The sequence below is a fragment of the Triturus cristatus genome, chromosome 8, assembly GCF_964204655.1.
Source record: "Triturus cristatus chromosome 8, aTriCri1.1, whole genome shotgun sequence".
In the NCBI taxonomy this organism is placed as follows: Eukaryota; Metazoa; Chordata; class Amphibia; order Caudata; family Salamandridae; genus Triturus; species Triturus cristatus.
This window is the reverse complement of record NC_140591.1, coordinates 1,608,232,471-1,608,259,208: the sequence shown is the minus strand read 5'-3', so window position 1 is coordinate 1,608,259,208 and position 26,738 is coordinate 1,608,232,471. Positions and strand designations below refer to the sequence as shown.

At 47.9% G+C, this 26,738-nt stretch overlaps 1 protein-coding gene across 1 annotated transcript in view; it reads left to right on the top strand.

Annotated features, from left to right (window-relative positions):
• Positions 1–26,337, top strand: part of LOC146806322 (uncharacterized) — a 194,807-nt gene extending 168,470 nt beyond the window's left edge. The window contains exons 5-7 of the mRNA XM_085620627.1: positions 5,210–5,311; positions 23,400–23,495; positions 26,201–26,337. Of these exons, the coding sequence (XP_085476753.1) occupies positions 5,210–5,311; positions 23,400–23,488 (191 nt within the window). The 3' untranslated portion in view covers positions 23,489–23,495; positions 26,201–26,337. The remainder of the gene's footprint in view (positions 1–5,209; positions 5,312–23,399; positions 23,496–26,200) is intronic.
• The last annotated feature ends 401 nt before the right edge of the window (positions 26,338–26,738 follow it).

Below are 26,738 nucleotides of genomic sequence, written 5' to 3'. Positions count from 1 at the left end.
TGACGTGGGGATCTTTAGTGTCATTCCAGTGCATGTTGAAATCACCTAGGAAAATCCCCTTGGCATTGGAGGAAGTCTTAGTTGTGATGATATCCAGGAGATGATCGGTAAAAGAGTCGTTGGTGCCTGGAGGGTGGTAGAAAATGTGTAGGTTGCAGATATGTAGTGAGTTCCTGCAAATGGAGAGTGCGAGGTATTCGCAGGAGTCAGTGGTGTACGCCAAGAGTTCAGTGGCAAGGAGGGAAGATCGATAGATGCAGGCAATGCCTCTTCCTTTCTTGTTGGGACGTCTGTCCAGTCTGGCGATATTGTAGTTGGGAGGGACTAATAAGTCCAGGCAAGGGGAGGAGTATTCACTGAGCCAAGATTCTGTTAGTATAGCTAGGTCTATATATGACTAGTTGCCATTATTCCAAGAGCCGAGAGTGACCATGATCCCTAAAGGTTAGTCATCAGTATTAGGCACGATTATTGGGAGACCCATGCAACGGCCAATAGTGGCAGATTGACTGCTGTAATCTGGAACAATAAATTACAAATAAAGGCATCGAACCTTGAAGCAACCATGATAGCCAGGACTGAGAAAGACATGATTATATTAAAGTCTGGAGACAGCTATTCGAATGGCTGGCAATCTATTTTAAAAAATATATTATCCAGTCTTGTGGCAAGTATACAGGAGCTGCGATGAAACTTTTAACGTAACGAAGACTTCAAAATTACCTGAATCAAAGAGAATCTATGGTAAGGAGATGCGTCATATCTTAAAACTTCCAATCTCGAATGAGCGGAATATGAAAATACAAGACATAAAGAAAGAATTCAAGAGTAGGAATTCACAGATAAAGCGGTATAGTGTGGACACCGCTTATGCTAAATTATATCATGCTACATCGACTAGGAATGAGCAAGCTTTTTGGTCCCGGGTGGGACAGGGCACAAATTCGCATTAACAGTCAGATTACTTTTTTGTCTCAAGCTATAAGTGGGAAAATCATATCAAAGCTTTATATGAACCATCTGTTATATGTGAATATATGACAACTAATGTGGATAGTTCATTTACAGAAATAATTTAAGATGAAATTGTCAAATTAATAAAGAGTTCCCGCTCATCCAAGGCAGCAGGACCCAATGGTGTCCCTTTCGGCTTGATAAAGTTCAACATAACATTTTGGAGTGCGATGTTAAAACAGTTGTTTTTACAGGTAATTAAATGTGGAATGATACCATCTTCCTGGAAAGGAGTGATTATTCATCTGATTTACAAGCGAAGCCCAAAAGATGATCTGTCCAGCTATAGATTAATAGCATTGCTGGATTTTGAAGGGAAATTGCTTGCAAAGCACCTCCACAATAAATTAAGGGCATAGGCGGAGGAAAAATCATTAATACTAATAACTCAAACTGGATTTCGCTTAGGGTGTTCGACCCTCGATAATATTGCTTCATTGGCCCTTATAGGAAAAAAGTCAAGCTTGCGGAAGATAACACTATACGCCTGCTTTGTGGATTACTACAAAGCATTTGACAAGGTCAACCCGCAAAGGCTGTGGATTAAATTAACAGCATGGGAGGTTGTTTCAAACCTTCTAAATTTTATTATCGGCCTGCATTCGGATACATGGGTCAGGATGAAGTTGGCTCATGATAATACATTATCGCCAAAAATGGATACCACAAATGTTCTTAAGCAAGGATGTGTCCTCGCTCCACTGCTATTCTCTTTGTACATTGCAGATATCGATTCGGTGTTAAGTTCAGATATGGATGTGGCACCTAAATTAGGTGACAAAAAAATACCATACCTAGCATATGCCAATGATTTAGTAATTTTATCCTTAACTCCTAATGGATTACAACACCAACTAAACCAACTAGATACATATAACAAAGTGAATGGTTTGATAGCTAACTTGTCTAAAACAAAAATTGTGACGTTTGGACAGTCTACACAATCAAAAATGTGGACTTTAGGAGAAACTCCAATCAAGGTAGTGGACCGATATAACTACCTCGGCGTAACATTTGACAAAAAGTTATGGTTAAACCATATGGTCAGTAAAAGTGTAAAATCTACAACTATTACAAAATCAATTGCGAGATTTATGATAATGTTCGGAGGGAATGCAATTATTCCATCACTTAAAGCTTCACAAATGAAAATGATTCCGCTTTTATTGTATGCATCTCCTGCCATGAACAAGAAAGTCATCTTTGAGCTCGAAAAATGTTTTATGAAATGTGTATGCACCATACTCCATCTACGACAGGCTACTGCACATTGTATGATACGGTTGGAATTTGGCCTAAAATCTCTGGAAATGCTGCCTAAGAACAGCTGTGTTAACTATATTATTGACTGTGCTAAGGCCGAATCATGCACATTGAAACATCTAATGATGGTGGAACTTCAGAGTAGAAAAGTAAGAGATCTGCAACTGTCTAGCATAATGATGGAAATTGACTCCTATGATCTGCCTGATATACAGGAGATGGGGCGGATGACCAGGGATGTGCGGAAACATTTATTATGTAAAACATTAAAGTTAACACAGTGGAATTTAGATCTTCTACAGGCCGGGAAATATAAACATACGGGCTTAATAATGGACACGTATACCTTGCAGGCTGAAGAATACTTGGGATGGAATCTGACCAGTTATATTAAATGGAAATACCTAAGGTTCAGACAATTTTACATTCCGATAGGGGAGTTTGAAGGGACTTGGAATCAGGCTCTCAAAGATACACAGGTATGTCAGCTTTGTGGAATCGGCCAGGAAACTCTTGAACATTTAATGTGCATTTGCCCGAGGCTGTTGCCTACACGGAGGACATATTTACGCCCCATGTTTAATAATGCCAAAATAAGAACAACTACGGAGGCTATACGTTATTGTTTTAGGCTCACAGGGGAAAGTGCAATTAGAAGGTTCCGTTTTTAGAAAATGCCTATAAAACATTAAACGACTAAATGGCTTTTACTATTGGATGTGTATATAGATGCAAAAACAGGTGTCACAACCTATGTATGTTTTCTTTTATAGGACACCACGCATGGAAATTATGTGATTTTTTTTAATTCTATTTTTATGCTTGCTTATTCTCTATTATTGTAATCAAATGATTAATGCAATAAAGTATTTTTTACTACCACTACTTAAAATACAAGTCGGCTACGTCTGGTAGGGTACACATACCCCTTCACATTCAAGCACAAACCTTCACGCTCACACACAGGGCTTAATATTAATTCATACCCCTATATACTTGTGCATATAACATCGCATTAAAAACTGCCGCTTCACATTCATTGAGACCCCTTCCCATTCATGATCATCCCTTCGCACCCCCACATGGCCCTTCAAATCTATTATTATCTTCTGACAATCTGGCATGCCCTCTCACATTTATGCATTCACCTTCAGTTTCATGCTCACTGACTTACATTCACATATTGCCCTTCGCTTGCAGGCATATCCCTTCACTTTCACACACACCCCTTGACATCCACACATACCCCTTCACGTTGATGCATACCCTTTCACATTCGCACGTAGCACATCACACTCAAGCATACCCACCTATATTCATTCACTACCGTTCACATTAACTTATTCTTCACAATCACATATAAACCATCACATTATGAAGCTGAAAGAGGCCGAAACTAGTGTGGTTATCTTGCATTTCCTGTAAGGTGGACCTGGCCTGGCAGTACAAGGTGGACTGTTCTTATTGGAGCGGAATCACAACTGATTTACATATGGCTAATCTTTGTCTCAAGTAGCACATTGACAAAAACAAGGGTCTGAAATGTGGACCCAGTAATTACCAAAGGCAGAGGTGAATTAACATATTCCACCCATCACCATTGATTTTCCTCATCGCTGGTCTTAGGTCGCTCCACTTTATGGGGCAGATTTATGTGGGACTTGCGCCCCTTTTTCGCCACCGTTGCGTCACTTTTGTGACGCAGCGGCGGCGTAAACCCTGTGCCACGTTGCGCCCTATTTACATCGTGATGCATCTATGGAGATGCGTCACGGTGTAAGGCCCTGCGCCACATGAAACCTGCGTCAGGTTTCATGTGGGCGTTTCTACACAGGGGGTGGCGTTCCGTTGCAGGAACGCCCCTGAAAAGTGACTCAGTGAAATCTATAAGATTTCACTGAGTCACTTTTCCAACGCTGATGCGTCAAAACCCTGCGCCAGCTTGAAGCAGGCGTAAGGCTTGACGCACCATGTTAGGGATAGGGCAGGTTGGAACAGTGCTGGAGTTGCGTCGCGCTTGCGACACAACTTCAGCACTGCGCCAACCTTACGCCGGGAGATGCGTCACGCATCTGCTTGTCCTTGCGCCACGATGCACCGCATTGTAAATGTGGCGCATCTGCGGTAGCGCAAGGGCAAACTTGCGTGACGCATCTTCCCTGGCGCATCCCTGCTGATTTGCAGGGATGGGCCAGGGAACATAAATCAGCCCCTATGTATTTTAGCAAGAGCTACATACTGGTGATCGCATGGCAGGATCCAGCGTGCCACAGAGCGGTGGGATGAGTCGTAGGGATCTTGAGGTGAATGCCCTGCCCGGCTGTCCATACGAGGAGGGCATCATTTGATCTGAGCCCCCGGTCACCAATCAGAGGCAGGAGCTGTTACCCCTGCATTAGCCTTTTAAACCCCAGCACCAGCCTAGGTATTCCTGCTCTGAGGTCAGGAAGCCAGTGGCATGAAGGGAAAGGACATTGTCTTTCTGAGCAGTTTACCTTATACAGTTTGATCTGTTTGTGCTTCTCTTGTCCCTTCAGCATCAAGTAGGAGACTACTTCATTCTTACGGCATAAGAGTTGGGGGAACATCTGATGTCAAAAGTACCAAAGCTTAGATGATGTCACTTCTTGTACAGCCGCCATTTTGATGACTTATTGTCCATTTTTGAGTCTGGAACATTCCAAGGGAGTGTTTCTCTCTAAGGGGTGGATTCAGAATGAGGCAGATGGGATATGGATTTTGGCGTTGAGAAAAGTCAGTAAAGGTTCAAGGTTCTGAGGAAATGGTGTATTGACTCTAGTCTGCCATTACGTCATGAATATCTTCAGCCAATACGATGCTGTAAACTTAGTATGGTGCCAAAATGGGGCACTCACAGGTTTTTAACATGTTTTCTAATTTGTATTAATACAGTTGTATTTCTCTATTCCAGACATAGGACCGTGCGCTGACAAGTGTGGTCGAGGAGGAAATTGTCCTGGGGGTCAGACCTGCGTAAGCAACGGTTGTGGAAGACAGTGCAAACAAAGCCCCCGTGAGTATTGACGCATGATAGGAAATGGCCACCTTCAGAAGAGAAGGCTGGCCGCTAGTCTTGGGGTCCTCCCATGGTGGAACCCCTCCTCCCAAGGGTTGGCCTCAGTCCTGAGGGTCCCCCCCTGGGCTGTGATGCTGCCTTGAGCCTTTATCTGAAGCAATAAAGCTTCAATGCACCAGTGTCTTATAGTAAAATGGAGGCATGTGATGTGATGAGATATCAAGAGGTTCATCACTGGCCGCACAGCGTTTGCTATGATGATCACACGTGATGTGTAAGTTGTACATATTTTGTTTATATTGTGCATTAATATATAACTAAGGTCTAGTCCTATTTGTATATTTATTTTATTTGTGTGTTTATAAAGGGCAATATTACTTTTTAAGGCAGGTGACGTTTGTTGGCAGTTCTAGAGCTCACCAGACCTCAGGTGCTGCTGAATTCAAATGCACAGGAAAATATAAATACATTAACACAGGGCACAAGCCCTGGAAATATAGCGAGGGGACAAGTTAGCATATTTAATTCACAATGATGTCACAGACAAGGAAAATCATAATATATATTATTAAACTCTTATAGTATTCCCCACTTAGAACTAAGCAAGCCTCTTTTAACTAAACAACAATTTACCATATTCCAAAAGAAACTTTATAAAGAACATTTTTGGTTTGCTTTACGATTTTATAAATTAGCTTCTAGATATCCTTTGGTGGTATACCTCAGAAATAGCTGAAAGACACACTTGGCCTATTTACAAGGTCTTATCTCCGCAGGAATGCCACTTTTTGCGACGTACTTTTTGCAATAAACCCTTCGCTTTATTTACAAAGTGGTGTTAAGCTACTTAACGTGTCTTAACACCGCCTTGTAAATAATGCCCTCTTTCATGCTACACTTAATGTGAAAGGGGCGGGCAATGGGTGTTTTGCGGTGGGGGTTCGACCGCAACAACCTTTGATGTTGACGCTGCCACCTATTTACAAGGGTGGCGTAAATAGGAGGCAGCGCCAAAATTAAGACAAAGTAACCTGGTCTAAACATGGAGAAACGAGGAGAAATGGTTTATTTCTCCTCGTATTTGCTGTTTTTATGTGTGCTGCATTCTGTAGCACACATAGAAAGAGCAAGTCGTCATCAAGAATTGTTCATGTGCAGGAAGGTGTACCTTCCTGAACATAATCAATCATTAAAAAATGTCATTGTCAAATCGCCATTAGTGATTGTTTATGTGCAGGAAGGGACACCTTCCGGAATATAAACAATCATTCCCTCAACGCAGGAACCCTTGCGCTATGATGCAAGGGCATCTGCATTGGCGCTAGGCAGCTGATTTTAGCGCAAGCGCTGGGGGAAATGCAGGGCTGCGCTGCAATATCATAAATACGGCACAGCCCTGCGTTTTTAGAATGGCGTAGTGCGGCCTGAGCAATTTCGGATTAACTCCGTGCTCCCCCATCCCCTAGTAGTTATGCCCCACTGCTCTTAGACGTGTAGAACTTGGTATGACACATTTAAATTGTGTTCAGAGAGTCGACGAGGTTAGTGCCAATATAGGCAACACTTCTCAGTTTTCATACCACAACATACATAAATAAACCACAAGACACCTTCTCAGTTTTCGTACAGCAAAATACATAAATAAACCACACGACACTTTGTTAGTGGAGAAAATTGATGCAGGTTTATTTGCATAACAAATATGCCAAAATGGTGGGTTATCTTACGGGCGATCCAAGGGAAGGCCAGCCCTTATGCCGCCTGCCCGCCTGATGAGCAAAATTCACCGTGGCCGTCGCCAGTCGGTGATTACCAATTTTTTGGGAGGGGCCGCCCCTCCCATCACACTTACTCACGTCCCCCAAAAGGGGGGCTGAGCGTTCCAGGCAGACCCCGGTTGTTCAGGCCCACAACCGCCCGTAGGACTAACGGGGCACCGTCGATCTTCCAGGGGACAACGCTAAGACATCCCTGGGTATACTTGGCTTTGCACCCTTATTGTGCTGCTGCATGTAGTACCCTTCTGTACCTTGCAGATTCTGGATCGCCCTGTAACTCCTCCTGCAACACAAAACAATAAGTTAGATTCCTCCCCTCCCCTTACCCCTTCTGGCTGTCTGCCGGGTAAGCGGTAGGGCGGGAAACAGCGAGACGGACAGCAGGCAAGAGGGTGCATCGTGGGTGGGGAAGGTATTTGTACCCTTGCCTTCCCCCACCACGGCCGGAAGTGACGCGGCCGGCTGACCCCCTGGTCCATAGGCCGGGGGGCACTGGTATGCTGCTTAGTGTGCCTTCCTGTGGCACTAAGGAGGCCGCCCTGTTAGGAGGGTCCCCTACGTGGACCCCCGGCAGCCTGTCATAGTGCCAATATCGGCAACACTTCTCAGTTCTCATACCACAACATACATAAATAAACCACAAGACACCTTCTCAGTTTTCGTACAGCAAAATACATAAATAAACCACACGACACTTTGTTAGTGGAGAAAATTGATGCAGGTTTATTTGCATAACAAATATACCAACATGGTGGGTTATCTTTCGGGTGATCCAAGGGCAGGCCAGCCCTTATGCCGCCTGCCTGCCTGATGAGCTAAATTCCCCGTGGCCGTCGCCAGTCGGCGATTACCAATTTTTTGGGAGGGGCCAATCCTCCTATCACACTTACTCACGTCCCCTAAAAGGGGGGCTGAGCATTCCAGGCAGCCCCCGGTGGCTCAGGCCCACAACCGCCCGTAGGACTAATGGGGCGCCGTCGATCTTCCAGGGGACAATGCTAAGACATCTCTGGGTGTACTTGGCTTTGCACCCTTATTGTGCTGCTGCATGTAGTACCCTTCTGTACCTTGCAGACTCTGGATCGCCCTGTAACTCCTCCACAGCTCTGGGGGTGGCCACCGTCACAACCAGGGCCCCCCACCAAGGTAGGCATCTTTACCTCCATCCTGCTGATTACCGGGCCTCTCCCCGGTCCAGCCAAAACAAGTCCAAGCCCATACAGGACCGGAGGCCAGTATGCCTCTTCTGGACAGGTGCTCCCATCAGTTCAGGGATGGATGCATAACTTACACCAGGGGGAATTCAATTCTGGCAGCAGGACCCTCCTACCCTGGAAAGTCAACTCGCTACCTCCCAGCTGTCAGACCCCAGTGGTGAGAGGGGTGACACACCCCCCCTGTCCAGGCTGCTCCTTCTACAGAAGCTGTTCCAGTGCCTTCTCAATTACACCATCCCTCCCAGGGTAGCTTACGGCCGGCTGTCCCCTCAAATGCCTTGGGATGCCCCCCGCCCCACCTGTTACCTTGTCCTACTGAGTCTGCAACTCGGAGGGGGACCCAGTATCCGTGGTACCCGCCTCGCCCAGCCCTTCATGGATGTGCACCCACAACAGGTTTGGTGTTGGTTCAATGTTAACATTGCCTGGCTGAAGAGCAATACCTTCGACAATCCACTCCTGACAAGAAGTGCCAATGCGGGTGGAAGTAACAGTTATCAAGCCCGCCTTACTTCCTCATTCACCCAGTTATCTGTGTATAGCACTTGTCGAAGTATGTCCATCGCATTCCGACAGTCACCACCCTGGGTGACGCCTCGCCCTCCCAAACGTCTGCTAGTATACCAGGGAGCGGACGGGACAGTGCGAACCCGAGGGGAACCACAAGTATAAATACCTGCTCTTTTAGAATGCTGGGAATGCCAAGTGTTCTTTCATACTTTGTAGCCCATTTGTGCTTAACCCAGGGGTTTCCCCAATCTTATGGCCCATAGCACACTTGTTGATGACAACTTCCACAACCTGCATGGCTGCCAGCCAAGGCTATAGGGCGGGAGAATTTGCCCATGTTATTGTTACTCAACTCAATGGTACTTGTTTCATCGATCTCAGAAGGATGAACTGCTAAGAGGACCTACCAGGATCTGAACCTGTGACCAGCGGTCGAACCCAAGCCATTTTCAGTTCGCCCGCTCCACCTGCCTGTGAACTTATACCCCAGGTCAGACTTCAGGCCCTATAACCCGTACTTGGACATGCCTGAGCTAGAAACACAAATCTAAAAGGCCATGCCAACCGGCTAACCACCAACATTGCAGTCCGAATGTTCGCTGACAACTCCCAAGGAAAATTCACTTAACTGAAGCAACTGGTAACATGCCAACAATTCAATCAATTTCACCTTAACTATTACTCCAAAAAGTGCTCTTGTAGTTTGTCCGTATTAGTGCTCCATCCCCTCCATATCAACAACAACAAGGCAACCCGCACCCTCTTGGGAATGGCACACTAAAGCCCCAGCTGACACAAAGTGCCTATCTGTGTGTAGCCCATGACCTTCCATTTATCACTGAAGGTATACCAGGATTATGTTGAAACTTAGCTGGCTCTACTGCTGAGTGCACGTTGCACCATCACAGGCATGTCTTTGCCTCTTCAATTTCTTGGATGCAAAATTTTGATGACATTGCCAGCCCCAATCCCAGGCGAAATAAAAGGAAGCTTACTGCTACCCATGTGAGCCTCTGCTGGTGCTAATGAGGTACAAATAGCAACGGTAAAGTAGCTGCTGTACTATAGCATTAGAGGTCCATTGTAGCACTTCTTAAAGTCCATGGCTAACCTACTCATAGTATGGCTGAGACAAGAGAGGCTGTAAATTTAAAGCCCAAAGAGATGATCGTTAGATAGACCCAACAGGGAATGATCCTGTGAAATGAGGTAGGGACCACCACCACCACACCCCGCCTGTGAATCAGTCCCGGTTTACTTAGTCATGTAAAGTAGTGTAGCCACAATTCGCTGGCATCTAACCTGTGCAGTGTCCTGTTCTGTGCAATACCCCTCCTGCTTCCACTGGTCACCTCTGCCTGATGTGCATGACCTAGGTACATAGTCCTCTTGCATGGCGGACTGCCAGAAGACAATATATCACATATCCCATAAGTACCGCTACCTGCATTCGCTAGAATCTAGCCTGGCATCCCTTCATGTCCAGATATATCAAGTGATAATGGTTCAACTCGGTCAAATGACCCGACCACACATAAAACCCACAGAGACAGATGCGGCCCGTTAACCTGCCCCGCTAACCTGTGGATAAAAGCACGCCAGTCATCAAAGTATCTAGCACTGTTGGAACGTAGCCGCAGCTCCCTGATATTACTGCAAAGAAATATCTGACACCCCCCAATTCTTCCTAATTGCTGGCTTTACTGCTAGGTGTGCCCAGTTCCTACACTGCTATTCCTTTATAATTCTTTTCTTTCTATAACTGCAAAATGCAAGGAGATTGTATGCTCCAATTTCCACATTGAAACGACTACAATGCAAGCCGGACTTGTCAGGAGACAATCAACCTCTGTCTATGAAGCGCAGCAACGTGGCCAGTCCAATACAGGGTTAGCACGCCCCCCCTAATTACCCTGATCTTAGATGTCCCAGACTGCTGGCCCTATTACCTGGAAAAGTGGGGTGCTTCCCCCCACTGGTAACATGTGTGTGCCCACCGACCCCTGCATCATCTAACATGTGACGCCCCAGCTGTTTTAGCAGTCCACCCCAAGTTTGCCAAATATACTTTACTCAAGGTGTCAGGCTCTTCTCATTGGAGATGCTGCATATCTTCCTAGAACTGCAAAATGCCAGGAGATTGTAAGCCCAAGTTCTAATGATGAAACAAATCTAATGCAGCCGAACCTCTCAGGAGGCATTTACCTGCCTTAGAAGCACAGCATCATGGCAAGCCCAAACAGAGTTAGAACGTCTGTATCATCTAACACGAGGCCCAAGCTGTTTTGCAGTTCACCCCAGGTTTGCCAACTATACTTTAAAATTCAGAGTCAGGCTCTTCCCATTCGCGCGGCTGCATATACCCTTCAAGCATGCTAAGGTTGTTGAAATGCTTGCAATACTCCCAGCCACTGGGTGCCACCTCCCGGACCAGCCTTACATTCCACACGTGTCACCACCTGTGCATTTGCACACCGTATCCTCTTGTGTGCTTGCAAACAGTGTAACCTCCTGAGTCCTGGCACCTTGTGTGTAACTGCACCGTGTCACCTCGTGTGTAACTGCTCCGTGTCACCTCATGTGTAACTGCACCGTGTCACCTCGTGTGTAACTGCACCGTGTCACCTCGTGTGTAACTGCACAGTGTCACCTCGTGTGTAACTGCACAGTGTCACCTCGTGTGTAACTGCAGTGTCACCTCGTGTGTAACTGCACACAGTGGTAATAGCACACAGTCACCTCATGTGTAACTGCACACAGCGCCACCTCATGTGTAACCCCGCACAGCATCACCTCAAGTGCAAACCCTGCACAGCGCCATCTGTGTACCCGCACAGCACCACCTCATGTGTACGCGCACAGCGCCACCTCATGTGTACATACACAGTCACCCCATGCGTAAATGCACACCGCGTCACCATATTAGCGAACAAACTGAAGATGCCCGGGCTGCGAACCAAACAAGCGTGCCCCTATTGTAATGGAGAAGTGTCACCCCTAGTCGTTGAAACGTCACATATTACACTGAAATTTGGAGCATGTCACACATAGCGCTCTGCCTTGGCAGCTGTGTTGAATCAATATAGCTTGCACGCAGTACACACCAGGCGTTGGCAAGAGAGGCCCGTGTAGGGCGGCGTGTGCACCCATGTTGAAAACATGAACGGGCAATGTGTGTTGGGAACTGTAGTGCTCTCCGAAGTGCCCTAGTCCAATTGCCAGTTGAGAACGTATTCACCCTGTGCCTTTACCAGCGAGAACATTATCGCTGCAAACACGTACCTTCAGTGTTTCCTAGAGGAAAAGCACCCCTTCCCAACCTTCCGATCAACGTTACCTCCCTATCGCTGTGGGACCTGAACCAATATGGGCAACGTTACAGCACTACGAGGCCCTGATACTCAAGCGTGCCCCAGTTGTAACGGTGGAAGTGTCACCCTTAGTTGTTGAAACCTCACATTGTTACTCTGAAATTTGGAGCATGTCGCACATAGCATTCTGCCTTGGCAGCTGTGTTCAATCAATGTAACTAACACGCAGTACACTTGTTGTCCTGCTCTTGTTGAAAAGCCTTCTGCCTTCCGGCCAAGTCCACGCTACACAAGACTGCAACTAAATTAAACAATCTGGACGCACTCCGGCACAGGACAGAGCACGACGAGAAAAACTCATTCAAGTGTAACCACTCAGGCAGCAGTTGCCCGGCTACAACTGGCGCTAGCGCGCGCCTGCTTACCAGGTTCTACCGGGCCAATTTGTGCAGAGAACTTGCGACTAACCTTCTGGGCCTCCCTGGCAACGCTCGCCGCGTGCTCCTACGAAACAAAAACTGCGCAAAGAACTACCAGCACCTGAAAACGATGAAGGGGTGAGGCCTTTGCCCCCATGCAGTCCAGTGTCAATATGCTCAGCCACACCGACAACAGTCATAAACACATAAGCCTGTGCCTGTCAGGGAGTTGATTTAGGTTATTGTCTGGCATGGACTTGGCCCATCTCGATTTGGGTGAAGGAATATTAAATAGCTGGAGCTGGGACAGAAACCTCAGCCCCCATTCCATGACAAAGGTCCGGCCCGACGGACACCTATACCTCTTCGAGATTGGGATCATAGTGCTTTACGCGCAGTACCCTATGCGTAGAAACACACAAAATACTATCCCAGCATAACTGGGAATCTGCACTGTAAATCTGCCTTAAAGAAGGGGCCTGCGACAACAGACTGTGAAGTGCCCATGTTTACTTGCCAGTTGAGAAACTGTCCCACCTGTGCGTTTACAAGCGAGGACATTATCGCATCAGTCACCCTCAGCCTGTGTTTCTTCGAGGAAAACTACCCCTTCCCAACATCCAATCAGAGTTACCTTCATATTGCTGCGAAAACGGAACCAATATGAGCAACTTGACAACACCATGAGGCCTTGGTATGAGGAGGTGATACGGTGTTCATCGAAGGGCTTACCCACGCACAACAGGAGCACAAGAGTTTGATACCCCAGTGGAAAAAAAGCGCCCTCAGCCGCATGACACTGTCTACAATGGGGTACCTGTGTTGGTATCATGTGGTCAATTACCGCGTACGATCCGGTCTCTGGGTCTTTGCATGCCTTCAGGGCTGAACTAAGAATATATATTTATTTTAGTTCTTTGTAGAGTTTTATTTAGCGCAAACTAAACTGAGACGTCGGGCATCAGAGCGCTAACATGAGCACCAGTTCCGTTACAAGAGAACACATTCGTTATAAGGACCTTGGAGATTAATTGATTTGCCCAGAATCACAATATGTTGAGCTCGATGTAGAGACTCGAACACGGTTTGCCAGCTTTGAGGTCGACCACTCTAACCATAAGGCTTATCCACTCGCCTTGTCATTTTTAGTTTCCCTGACGGCGGGTGTTCCCCACTCCTTAGCGATCACTGGGAACACCAAACATAAATGAGACCTGCACATGGGGCCAGTAACCCCCTACATGCTGCTGGTAACCCAATGCCCCTGATAGAAAGCATGTTGTATCCACTCCCGACTCCATAGTAGAGCCCCTGTGGCAGGGAGAGCCCCCAAAACAACAATAGGCGTGGATGCCGCCACGGAGCAATAATGAAACATTGTGGGCAAGGAAACATAACTGATCAGAAAACATACCCAACCCCAGTCAAACAAATTACCATACTATACCCCTGAAATTTACGAAACAGAAACATTGACTTCGGGTATCAGAGCGCTTACATGAGCACCAGTTCCGTTACATGAGAACACATTCAATTTGTAAGGCACCGGGAGATAATAGTTTTGCATGGAAACAACGTAAGTTAAGCCTCGTTGCCGAGACTCGAACCCGGTTCCCCCACTTCGCGGTTGAACGCTGTAACCGTAAAACTTAACCACCCGCCTTGTCAATCTAAGTTAGTAGCTGATCCTAAAGTCATGTCAGGTGGTGGTTATCCAGCTCCGTGCTGCCCTCTACCCTCATGATCGGCAGCAGCGCAGGAGAGCTGCGCGGTGCCCAACCGCCAGTTCCTAAGGCAGAAAATCTCCTGGTAAGAGTGCGTGGGGGCAAGCCATGCCTCTGCATTCACTGCCAAGCGGCTGGACTTGCGCCTCAAGGTACCCGGGGCTTCAGTCTCTGCCCTTCACCGCGCTGCCTTCAACAATGAACTGGCTCGCCGCAAGGCGCCCTCTGGGGTGCAAACCCCAGAGCCACCCGGGGAGATGAGAGATAGACCAGAATTGCAGGACGAAAACGGACGCTGCGCTCGAACCTGGCATTCCGCTCCCAGTTGGCAGCTCACAGCAAGACATGAGGCGTCAACATTATAGCTGCAGGACGGATTCCTATGCAATGCTCTATACCAGGGGTACTCACAAACTTTCTCTCGGGGGCCAAATTTACAGTGTGGTTTCTGGCTGAGGGCCGCACCGGTGGGGGCGGGGCCAGTGGGGGAGGGGGCGGGGCTAGACCAAAAAAAAAAACTATGACCATGAGGTTGAACACAGGCCCCTGCAGCGGACGCCTTCGTCCACTGTGCCACCAGACCAGGCATTCACACATATCTATCTATCTATCTATCTATCTATCTATCTATCTATCTATCTATCTATCTATCTATCTATCTATCTATCTATCTATCTATCTATCTATCTATCTATCTATCTATCTATCTATCTATCTATCTATCTATCTATCTATCGCTCTGTCTCCCTCCCTCTCTCTGTCTCCCTCCCTCCCTCTGTCTCCCTCCCTCTCTCTCTCTCTCCTTCTCTCTATCACTCTCCCTCTCTCTCTCTCTCCGTCTCCCTCCCTCTCTCTATCTCTCTCTCTCTCTTCCTCTGTCTCCATCACTCTGTTTGTCTCCCTTTCTCTCTGTCTCCCTCCCTCTGTGTCTCACTCACTCTCTCACTCACTGTGTCTCCCTCTCTCTCTGTCTCCCTACCTCCCTCGCCCTCCCTCTTCCTCTCTGTCTCCCTCTCACTCCGTCTCCCTCCCTCTGTCTGTCTCGGTCTGTCTCCCTCCCTCTGTCTCCCTCTCTCTCTCCCCCTCCCTCCCTCCCTCTCTCTCCCTCCCTCTCTCTCCGTCTCCCTCTCTCTATCTCTCTCTCTCAATCACTTTTTGTCTCCCTTTCTCTCCGTCCCTGAACCATTTCTAATGGAGCACACGAGGGCTTCAAGGCGCACAGTGTGTCAGATTCACAGTCGATCAAATACACACAATGTGTCTGTTTTTCTTCTCTGATACCAGACCTTCTTGCATTGATACAAGAGTGATGCCAGTCTCATGCCCTTTTGCTGCGGTCTTGCACCCGGAGGTTGCAGCTCTTTTCTGAGGCTGAAAGTTCCATGTGAAAAAGAAAAACGTGTAACTCTGGGGCCGAGATCTCCAGTTAGCAGGCCAGTCGGGTGTTACATGCCACTTGTAATCGAGGTGCTAGAAGAGTGCCAGGAGCTGCAAACCGCCCTTTTCATGACCGTCATCATCGTCTCTGCAGCAAGAGGACATGGCCGAAGATGAGCCCAAGGTCAAGTGAACAAGTTGCAGGCCCCCTGAGGCAAGGTCATAGCACAGGTCAATGGAACAAGGGCATTAAACAAATAACCCCCAATATCAACTTCTGCGGTGAGTTTTAAAGTGCAATGAACGGGAGCAATCCGTGAAAGCGACACATTCAACGTATGCAGATGTGCGGCGCACTTCCTAAACCTCTGACGTCATGTTTATGCAGCTGTCACCCATGTTGTGAAGCTGACATTCGACCAATCTGCATGTGCGCTAATGTGTAATGATTAATGGTATTCTCCACCCCCTACTAGCCCCTGTTAAAAGACCCCACTCAGAAGTAGATTTTTAGGGCTGGCTATAGACATCTTTAGCTTTATGAAGGCCTGATATTAGCACAACACACAACCGCCCTCTGTACAGACAGACTCGCCGCTCCGTATTTAGTCAGTGGCACGCTACGAATTGGTGGTAATTACCACTTCCCTCATATGTGTCGTTTTTACACTTCCGCTTTACGTTACTATCACTTAGAATCCTGAACTGCACACGATGAGAGGGGAGGCGGGGCGGGGCACAGAGTGGCTTGAACGCACACAGCCGCTGCACCCAAGTACTTCACGGGTCTTTTAAAGACCATTCACTTGTTAATGAGGCTTTGTTGTATTTCATCTCTTCTTAGCGCTCCTGCATCTCCAATCATTCAGAGGGGAGATGCAGGGGCGCTAAGAAGAGGTGAAACACAACAAAGCCTCATTAACAAGTGAATGTTATTTAAAAGAATCGCCCGGCCCCCATAGCTCGCAACCGGCGATATAAAAAACACAAAGGCATATGATGTCGGCAAGGTCCGCGGGCCGCCAAGGAAGGCTTGCCGGGCCGCTGGCGGCCCGCGGGCCGTACTATGAGTACCCCTGCTCTATACAGTGCCTATGGTGCAAGACTTGTTGAAAGCGGCCCGGCCGGAACGCCGCACGTCAGACTGTTGTTTTGCAAGCAGCCCCTGCAATGCGAGCATGCGAACCCAGTCACCATGGGGAAGGTGTGGATCCGGACAGCAAGCGCACCCACGACCCCAACTGAGCCGGCCCTGCCAACCGGTAGTGTCGCCTGTCATGGGCAGCATAGGGAAGACCTACGTCCAAGCAGTTCTAGTGCCTGATGCCCTCCCCAAACGGAGCCCAGCCGCCGAAGTTGCCGCGTTCGAAGGCCCCATGGCCTGCTCCCTTCGCCGAAGCCGTCTGCTCCCCAGCGCTAACCGGGCAGGGAAGGGATCATGCTCCCGAAGCGTGCACCCCAGACAGTGGAGGTTTGCAGGTCTGCCTCAGCCCCCACGAGCTCCATTGAAACCCTAGAAAGAGGGGGGAGGGGTGCAACGGTGCTACCTGCTCTCCCCCCTCCCCCACGCATCGGGAGTCCCAGGCCCTGATAATCCCAACCTGGACCTGGCTCTAGCTACCCCCCAGGGGACCCCAAGACTTGGATGCCGAGGGTCAGCTGCTCTCTTCCCCGTTGGGGAAACCCGCCAGGGGATCCCCCTCTCCAGCTGGCCAGGCCAGTCCAACGGCATGCCAAATGGGGGCCCAATAGGACAGACCCCACTCCCTCGCTGCCCCCCAATGAACAACCACTCGGGTGGCCGTGTTAAGGGAGTAAATTACCCCGGCATTGGAGGCCGCGACCTCGGCATGGCCGGGCTGCGCGTCTGCTGCCTCGGGACACACACACACTCAACCCCCCCTGACCCCCATCCCCTTCCTTAGCCTCAAACCCCACCGGTACCGGCAACGCGGACCTCGCGGGGGCGGCCAAGATAACTACAGGGTGGGACAGAGTCCCTCCCGGGCATAACCCGGGTGGTGAGACTCCAATAGGGGGGAGGGGGAAGCCGACTAACCTCGTGGTCCGCAGCAGTCCCGGGTGTCCGTTCATGACCTGTATTTTTACTGCTTGGCGATACCATCAGCACTCGGCTCACAGGCTACAACCAAGGACACCCCTTTCTAACTAAAAAACATGGGGTTATCCTCACAACATCACAAAACCGAGCTACCAGACCTGCCACAGATCACTCCAGGACCGTGACATGGGAGACATCACGGGGTGCAGGGCAGAGCTTTGAGCACGTGACTCGCGGTCTCGCCTCTGCACCCCCACCTGAGACGGCATGATGTACAGAGAGAAAAGCTCTGAGCTACCGCTCCACATCCCCGAAAGCGAGCGAGCCCATCCACTTGAGAATGCGGTGCCCATGGAACCGCACAATGGGAAGGTAGAGAATCGACTCACCGCAAACCGAAGCCGACCGGGGATGTCACCAGCACGACGCCAGACCAGGCCTCTGGACAATGCGACCAGCAGGCACCCAAACAGCGAGACGGGCAGCAGGCAAGAGGCTGCATCCTGGGCGGGGGAAGGTATTTGTACCCTTGCCTTCCCCCACCACGGCAGGAAGTGACGCGGCAGGCTGACCCCCTGGTCCATAGGCCGGGGTCCACTGGTATGCTGCTTAGTGTGCCTTCCTGTGGCACTAAGGAGGCAGCCCTGTTAGGAGGGTCCCCTACGTGGACCCCGGGCATCCTGTCAATTCATTAGGAGGATTCACAAGCAACCCCCCCCCCCCGGCATCTGTTGGGTCTCCGGTGCACATCCAGGGGCTCCCCCCTGTGGGCTTGGGTGTAAAGCACCCTGAGGCCAGCTTAAACGTGTACAGTGTCTCTACATCCAAGCAGCCGCCCTGCCAGGGCACAGGTGACACATCGCTGATTCCTTTTGACTCAAGTAGGGGGAAGGGGTCCCCGCTCTAAATATAGAGGGGTGTCTCTCCATACCCCCCGGTCCACCCCCGTCTTCTGCCTGCAGTATCAATCACAGTCTAATGAAAGACTGACTGCACAGAAAGAAGCGTGGAGAAGGCACATGCAAGGCTGGCAGTCCCAACCCCACCACTGCGGAGACAAGGGTCGGTGTGGGTAATGCCTACGGCTCCCCTCCGGCTCCACAGCCTCAATGTGACCATTAATGGCTTTAGTACCCCAAATATATCCCAGCTGCGCACACCGGCTATCAGATCAAATATCTGTCAATTTCTAGGCTTGTGGCAGTTCTGATAACCAGGGCTGCCCTGGACGATGAAGCCCTGAAATACCAGGGTTAGTGAAAGTGACGTCACACACCCTTTGACATCAATGATATCACAGGAAGTGACATCACACACCCAGACACAGAGGCACTGAGTGAGAGTTCTTGAGAGACAGAAAGATAAAGCAAAGAAAGCAGTGAGACAAATGGGTAGGAAAGTAAAAGGGAGATAGAGGAGCAGGAAGAGACAGAAATGGAGAATGCAATAGAAACAGACGGTGATGAGAGTGTGAGAGGCAGAGGGAGAGCAGGAACAGATGTGAGACATAGAAGAGAGGCGCACACACACATACCGCTCTCTTTCACATAAATCATGTCATATTCACATGTACCCATTGAATTTCATGCATGACCCTTCACACTCGAACATACCCTTTTACATTCACACATGCTATTCACATACGGGAAACAGCCTTAACCACGCAGCCTAAACTATGCGTGGCTAAACAACTCCGGGGGAACCACGCATGTCCAAACCACACATATGCCTTTACCATGCGTAAGCGTGGTTTAGACGAACCACGCATGTCCACACCACACATATGCCTTTACCATGCGTAAGCATGATTTAGACGAACCACGCACGTCCACACCACACATATGCCTTTACCATGTGTAAGCGTGGTTTAGACGAACCACGCACGCCCACACCACACATATGCCTTTACCGTGCGTGAGCGTGGTTTAGACGAACCACGCATGTCCAAACCACACATATGCCTTTACCATGCGTAAGCGTGGTTTAGACGAACCACACACGTCCACACCACACATATGCCTTTACCATGCGTGAGCGTGGTTTAGACGAACCACGCATGTCCACACCACACATTTGCCTTTACCATGCGTAAGCGTGGTTTAGACGAACCACGCATGTCCACACCACACATATGCCTTTACCATGCGTAAGCATGGTTTAGACGAACCACGCACGTCCACACCACACATATGCCTTTACCATGTGTAAGCGTGGTTTAGACGAACCACGCACGCCCACACCACACATATGCCTTTACCATGCGTAAGCGTGGTTTAGACGAACCACGCATGTCCACACCACACATATGCCTTTACCATGCGTAAGCATGGTTTAGACGAACCACGCACGTCCACACCACACATATGCCTTTACCATGTGTAAGCGTGGTTTAGACGAACCACGCACGCCCACACCACACATATGCCTTTACCATGCGTGAGCGTGGTTTAGACGAACCACGCATGTCCAAACCACACATATGCCTTTACCATGCGTAAGCGTGGTTTAGACGAACCACACACGTCCACACCACACATATGCCTTTACCATGCGTGAGCGTGGTTTAGACGAACCACGCATGTCCACACCACACACATGCCTTTACCATGCGTAAGCATGGTTTAGACAAACCACGTACGTCCACACCACACATATGCCTTTACCATGTGTAAGCGTGGTTTAGACGAACCACGCACGTCCACACCACACATATGCCTTTACCATGCGTAAGCGTGGTTTAGACGAACCACGCATGTCCAAACCAGTCATGAGCCAGACCAGGTAGATGGCATTCGTAACCCGGCGAATTCCATGTCGCTGCGGTCTGGCCACGCAGGGGCCCACCTGTTGCCATGGACCCAACATGCCTGAGAACGTTAACCAACAAAGTAAGTGCCTAAGAGGAATATATTTGGGGTACTAAAGCCATAAATGGTGACCATGAGGCTGTGGAGCGGAAGGGGAGCAGTAGGTATTACCTACAGCCACCCTTGTCTCCGCAGTGGTGGGGTTGGGACTGCCAGGCTTATATGTGCCTTCTCCACACTTCCACATACCCTGCAGTGACCAGCTATCACCCATCTAGGACATAACAGCGCATATACCTTTACCAATTATGCCATTACAACTAAATTGGTTGTAAAGGCATGCATGGTAAAGGCACGCATAGTAAAGACACGGTTGTTGTTAAGACTGCATTGTTCAGGCATGCATGGTAAAGGATTGCACCCCTTCACAATCACACATGCCACTCTGATTCACATATACCCCTTCACGTTCACCCCTACCCTTTCACATTTAGACCTACCATACACTTTCAAATAAGCCCGGGCATATTCAAAGTACCTACTTTTCAATTTCATGCATGTCCCATCATATTCACACATACACTTTCATACCTCACATGCCCCCACATTCACATATACTCTTTCACATTGACATTTACCCTTTCACACTCACACATACCCTTTCACATTCACACGTCATTAGCATTAACTTATGCCCCTTCACATTCAAACATATCCTTTACATTCACATATACCCCTTCACATTCAGACATACCTCTTCATTCACATTTATCCCTTCACATTCAAACATACCCTTTACATTAATGCATGTCCTTTCACATTCACACATAGCTTTGTATGTTCACATAAACCCCTTGGAGAACAAGAGAGAGTACGCAGTTCCCCAGTGAGGGGGGATGGATGAACCAACGTGAGTGGAGGCACAAAGGAGGGGAATCCTCCTTGTCGGAACTAGAGTCCTCACACACCCAGCAAGCTAGGTGTCATGCTTCATCATATGGATTCGCTCCTCGTCGGGTCGGCGTTGCAATACCCGACGGGCACCCATAAAGGGGCTCTTTAGCGGAGATCTTCTGTCCCTGCCGTATGGTGCCGTGGGTGTGAGGGCCCTAGGTGTGAGTGTAGATGTGAATGAGTGGTGTGTTAAAAAAGGTTGGATAGTCCACAAGGAAAGTTTAATGAAGTGGTAATCCACCTTGTTAAAAAATGGAAAGAGAGGCTGCTCGCTGGCTCAATGGTCCAGGGGGGCAATGCTTTACTCTATGCTTGTAGTCGACATGTTTCGTGCTGTATGTTCAGGATGATACAGTGCATTTCATCAGGACCTAGTAACTATCTACACTGGTGGCAAGGTTCCTACCTCCCACTAGTATTCCGTGTGAGCACGTAGTCACGCCAAATCAAGTAATACCTAGACAGGGATGACACAAAAAGACATAAAAGGTAAGGTCAGTGGGGTCATCAAACCAGCCCCACAGTACGAGGTTCATCACAAATACTCTTTTATATTCACATATGCCCTTTTATATTCACACATACCCTTCCACATTAACACATACCATTTACATTCACAAATACTCGTTTATATTTAAACAAACCCCTTCACATTCACCCATACCCTTCACAAATACTCCTTTATATTCACATATGCCCTTTTTAATTCACACACACCCTCCCACATTAACACATAACATTTACATTCACCTATACTTGTTTATATTTAAGCATAACCCTTCACTTTCATGCACACCCCTTCACATTCACACACAGGGCTTAATATTCATGCATACTCCTTCCTGTTCATGCACACGCCTTCACTCCCCACCATGGCCCTTTAGATCTTTTCACATCTTCTGACAATCTTGCATGTTCTCTCACATTTATGCGTTCACCTTCAGATTCATGCTCACTGACTTACATTCACATATTGCCCTTCGCTTGTAGGCATATCCCTTCACTTTCACACACAACCCTTGAAATTCACACATACCCCTTCACGTTGATGCACAACCTTTCACATTCGCACGTAGCACATCACATTCAAGCATTCACCTCTACATTCATTCACTACCCATCACATTCACTCATGACATTTTAACCATCACATTACGAAGCCAAAACTGGTCTGGGTTTTCTTGCATTTCCTGTGAGGTGGACCTGGCCTGAGAGTACAGGGTGGACTGTTCCCATTGGAGTGGAATCAAGACTGATTTACATATGGCCAATCCTTGTCTAAAGTAGCACATTGACAAAAAACAAGGGTGTGAAATGTGGCCCAGTAATTACCAAATGCACAGATGAATTCCCGCATGCCCCCCATCAGCAGTGGTTTTCCTCAAGGCTAGCCTTAGGCCGCTGCACCTTGCGTCTTTTAGCAATTGTTGCACACTTGGGGCCTGATTCACAAAGGTAAACTGAGACTAAAGTCTAACTTTACGATTTTCGGTATTCACAAAGGGCATTTACCAGTGGTAAAGTTAGACTTTTGTCTCCGTTAAACTTAGGTTTTAATCTTAGGCCCTAAGAGTAGGTGGAAGTTCTGATGTCATAAGTACCAAAGCATAGATGATGTCACTTCTTGTACACCTGCCATTCTGGTGGCTTGTTGTCCATATTTGAGTCTGGAACATTCCAAGGGAGTGTTTCTCTCCAGGGGGTAGATTTACAACGAGGTATGTGAGATTTGGATTAAGAAAAGTCAGTAAAGGTTCAAGGTTCAGAGGGAACCGCGTATTGACCCTCGCCCTTCATTACTCATGAACATCTTCAGGCAATAAGATGCTATTTACATTGCTATGGTACCAAAATGGGGCACTCGCAGTTTTTTAACATGTTAATAATGTCTGTTCATACTGTCGTATTTCTCTATTCCATGCATAGGACCGTGTGCTATACTCTGTGAACCAGAAAGACCTTGTCCTATGGGTCTGATCTGCCTAAGACAGCTTTGTCGATATCCGCGCAAATAAAGCCCCGGTGAGTATTGACGCATGATAGGAAATGGTCACCTTCAGAAGAGAAGGCTGGCCGCTAGTCTTGGGGTCCTCCCATGGTGGAACCCCTCCTCCCAAGGTTTGGCCTCAGTCCTGAGGGTCCCACCCTGGGCTGTGATGCTGCCTTGAGCCTTTATCTGAAGCAATAAAGCTTCAATGCACCAGTGTCTTATAGTAAAATGGAGGCATGTGATGGGATGAGATATCAAGAGGTTCATCACTGGCCGCACAACATTTGCTAAGATGATCAAAACATGAATTGTTAGTTGTACTTAGTTTTCTTATAGTGTGCATTATTATATAACGATGGTATAGTCTTAATTGCATATTTATTTTATTTGTTGTGTTTATAAAGCGCACAAGGTGCTCCGATGCATAGCTAGCTTTAGCTACATCTGGTCCAAGACATCGTAAGTTTCTTCCTGAACTCCAGTCATTTCAGGATGGGGCCATCCGGAAAGCAGAAGCCTTACCGTCCTGACAGACCTTCCTAATCTTAAACACCTCCGTCAAGTATACCCTGAGGAGCTGGATGCATGGACCGAGAAACCACCCGCCTGAAGCTGCCCATGGGTATAAAGGGCTCTCAAACTAGAACAAAGACTTTTGACTAGGTCTCGTTTACGTATGGGAAGCCGGTGCAAGGAATGGAATTCCCAAGAGTTAGGAACACAGCAGGGCAATTTAAGGAGAAGTGAGGCAGTTGGATTCTGTACCAGGTGTGCTTTTGACAGATTAGATGAAGCTGAAGCAACTTACAGTGGAGGCATAATTCATTCTTGCGCCCATTATGGCTCGAATAGTGAGATCGCTAGTGTTGTCAGAGATGAAATAAATTATTTTCCTCAAGCCTCCGAGGTGAAAGAAGCAGCCCTCAGATGCCTTAGAAATCAGGATCTTGAAGGAAATGTCTTCATCAAATATCACACCAAGATTTGTAAGAGTCCTAAAAGAAGCTGGGTTGAGGCCCAGTGTGTCAAGTCAGCAACCTGAGGATCAAATAGGTGAAGGGCCACCCACCATCCTTAGCAGAGTTTTGTCTGAGTTACATTTAAGGCATTTTCTTGACAGCCAGTATGCAAGTGCCTGAATCCCCTTTGAAATGTATTATGGGCCTCATTGGTGTTTCTATCAAGGCTCCAAACCATACAGGGAATCATCAGTACAACACATTCATGAAAGATGGCATGTAGTAATGAGATTGGAAGGAGTTACATACAGATTGAAAAGAGTCCAGCTTAATGAGGACTCCTGCGGGTGTCTGCAAAATGTGGGTAGACAATGACTTAAGGGGTGGGATAAAGACCTCCCGGGTACAGCCCACTATGAAAGAGCCGTCCAGCCCATGGCCTCCCCTTGACTCCCAGTCCCACAGGTCAAGATATATCAGGTCATAGGCTGTTGAAAGGTCAAGAAGACTCACAGTGGCAGCTCTTCCTCGGCCAATGGTAAATAAATATAAATGTAAATGTCCAGTATTTGTAAAGCGCAAACAATTACCCAAAGGTGTCAAGGCGCGGGGGGCCGTCGGAAAGATTAAGCGAGCTATTGCCCAGAGTCACATGGTGCTGGGAAGACCCCTCCCTCCACAGCCGGGGATCGAACCGTGATCCCCAGCGTCCAGCGTCAGTCGCCCTGGCCGCTGCGCCGCACCTCTTCCCAATAGTCATACAGACCTCTTTTTGAACAGTTATCAGGCCCACTGTAGTGCAGTGCTGAGCCCTACAACCAGCTTGACCTGGGTCTAGCACAGGTGCAGGCATTCCTTGCATCATATTTTGTGTGTTTGATGTTCCGCCTTAAGTGGCACAGTTATGCTCAGACCCGGGTCTCGTTCTCACTGTGCGACTAGAAACAAGCTACACCCAACTGACGAGCCCCAATTACTGCAAAACTAGTCTTCATTACGTGTGTCATGGTTCAGGAAGGACCTCCCCAGGCTGAACGGGCTGGACTGTTCCTATTGGCGCAGGGTCAAGACTGGTCTGCATGTGGTGCATCCTGAGATGGCATGATGGGGAAATAGAATGATGGATTGGAATGCGAGTGACTACCAGTGGTCACACGCATTGAAAGCATGTCTCCCATCATATTTTGTGTATTTGATGTACTACTAAGAACGTCACATGGTATATGTGCTTCTATTTCGTTTACATGGAAATCTTCAAAGCATAGATTTAAGCAAAGGTGTAATGGAACCCACAGTGCAAACATATATTTTTTTTATTTTTCTATTTTCTTCAGTAAAACATTTTCCCTGAGGAGAAAGCACTTCTCCCACACCCTGTCAAATCTGAATGTGATCCAGCCCATGGTTGAAATAAATCTCTGGTAATTGTGAGTGAGGGAGTGGAGGGGGTGATATTAGAGTTCCTTCTGTGGGTGTTCCCAAACTTCCTACCCCCTTAGTGGGATTTATGACTGCAGGTGTCTCTGCATTCACAGTGCAGGAATCCACAGCAGTAAATCTATTTATTCCTGCCAGGAATCCCTGTGTGAAGTTGTGGCAGACTGAAGAGGAGATTTTTTCAGTACCCTTCTAAACTAGTCAAGAGCTTCTGGTCATGGTTCAACAATGGCCAAGTTAACCGTGGTTATGCAGATACCTTTGTCATGCTACCTCGTTGATCCTTAACTTTGCCAGCAATCCACGCATGGCCTTTTGTGAATTGTATCCTTGTTTTTCAGAATGATGGGATCATCACCTGCATCCAGGGTCTCAGCATTCGATGATGTCCACCAGGCCCTGGCTCTTCTCTCTTCGCGCCCATTGAGGATGGAGCAGTTGCGACATTGTTTGCAGATGCTGTTTGTCGCAACTTGTCATTTATGATGTTGCTTGGTACACTGATGCCGAGCAGGAAAAATAAAGAGATGTCCTATAATATCAGACTCCTCTTTAATAAAATGTAGATAGAGTTTCATGCATGGACTACAAAAATCTTCATACATTCATGACATATGCGTTCATGATGTGGACCGTTTGACAATGTTACAAAGGGTGAATTACAAAGTAGTTAGTTAGTCTGGTTCTTCCTGTTCCTCTTTCCCTCAAGTTATGGTATTCTGTAAATATGGATCCTTTACCCTCTGTACTTATGATCTCCTTTAATAGGGCTGGCAGAATATGTGTCTAGGAATATCTACACACTATGATGGTGCAATATGATCATCTTCCTTGAACTGAAAGAAAGAAATGCCAGCTCTGTGTCCTGAACTGAAACCT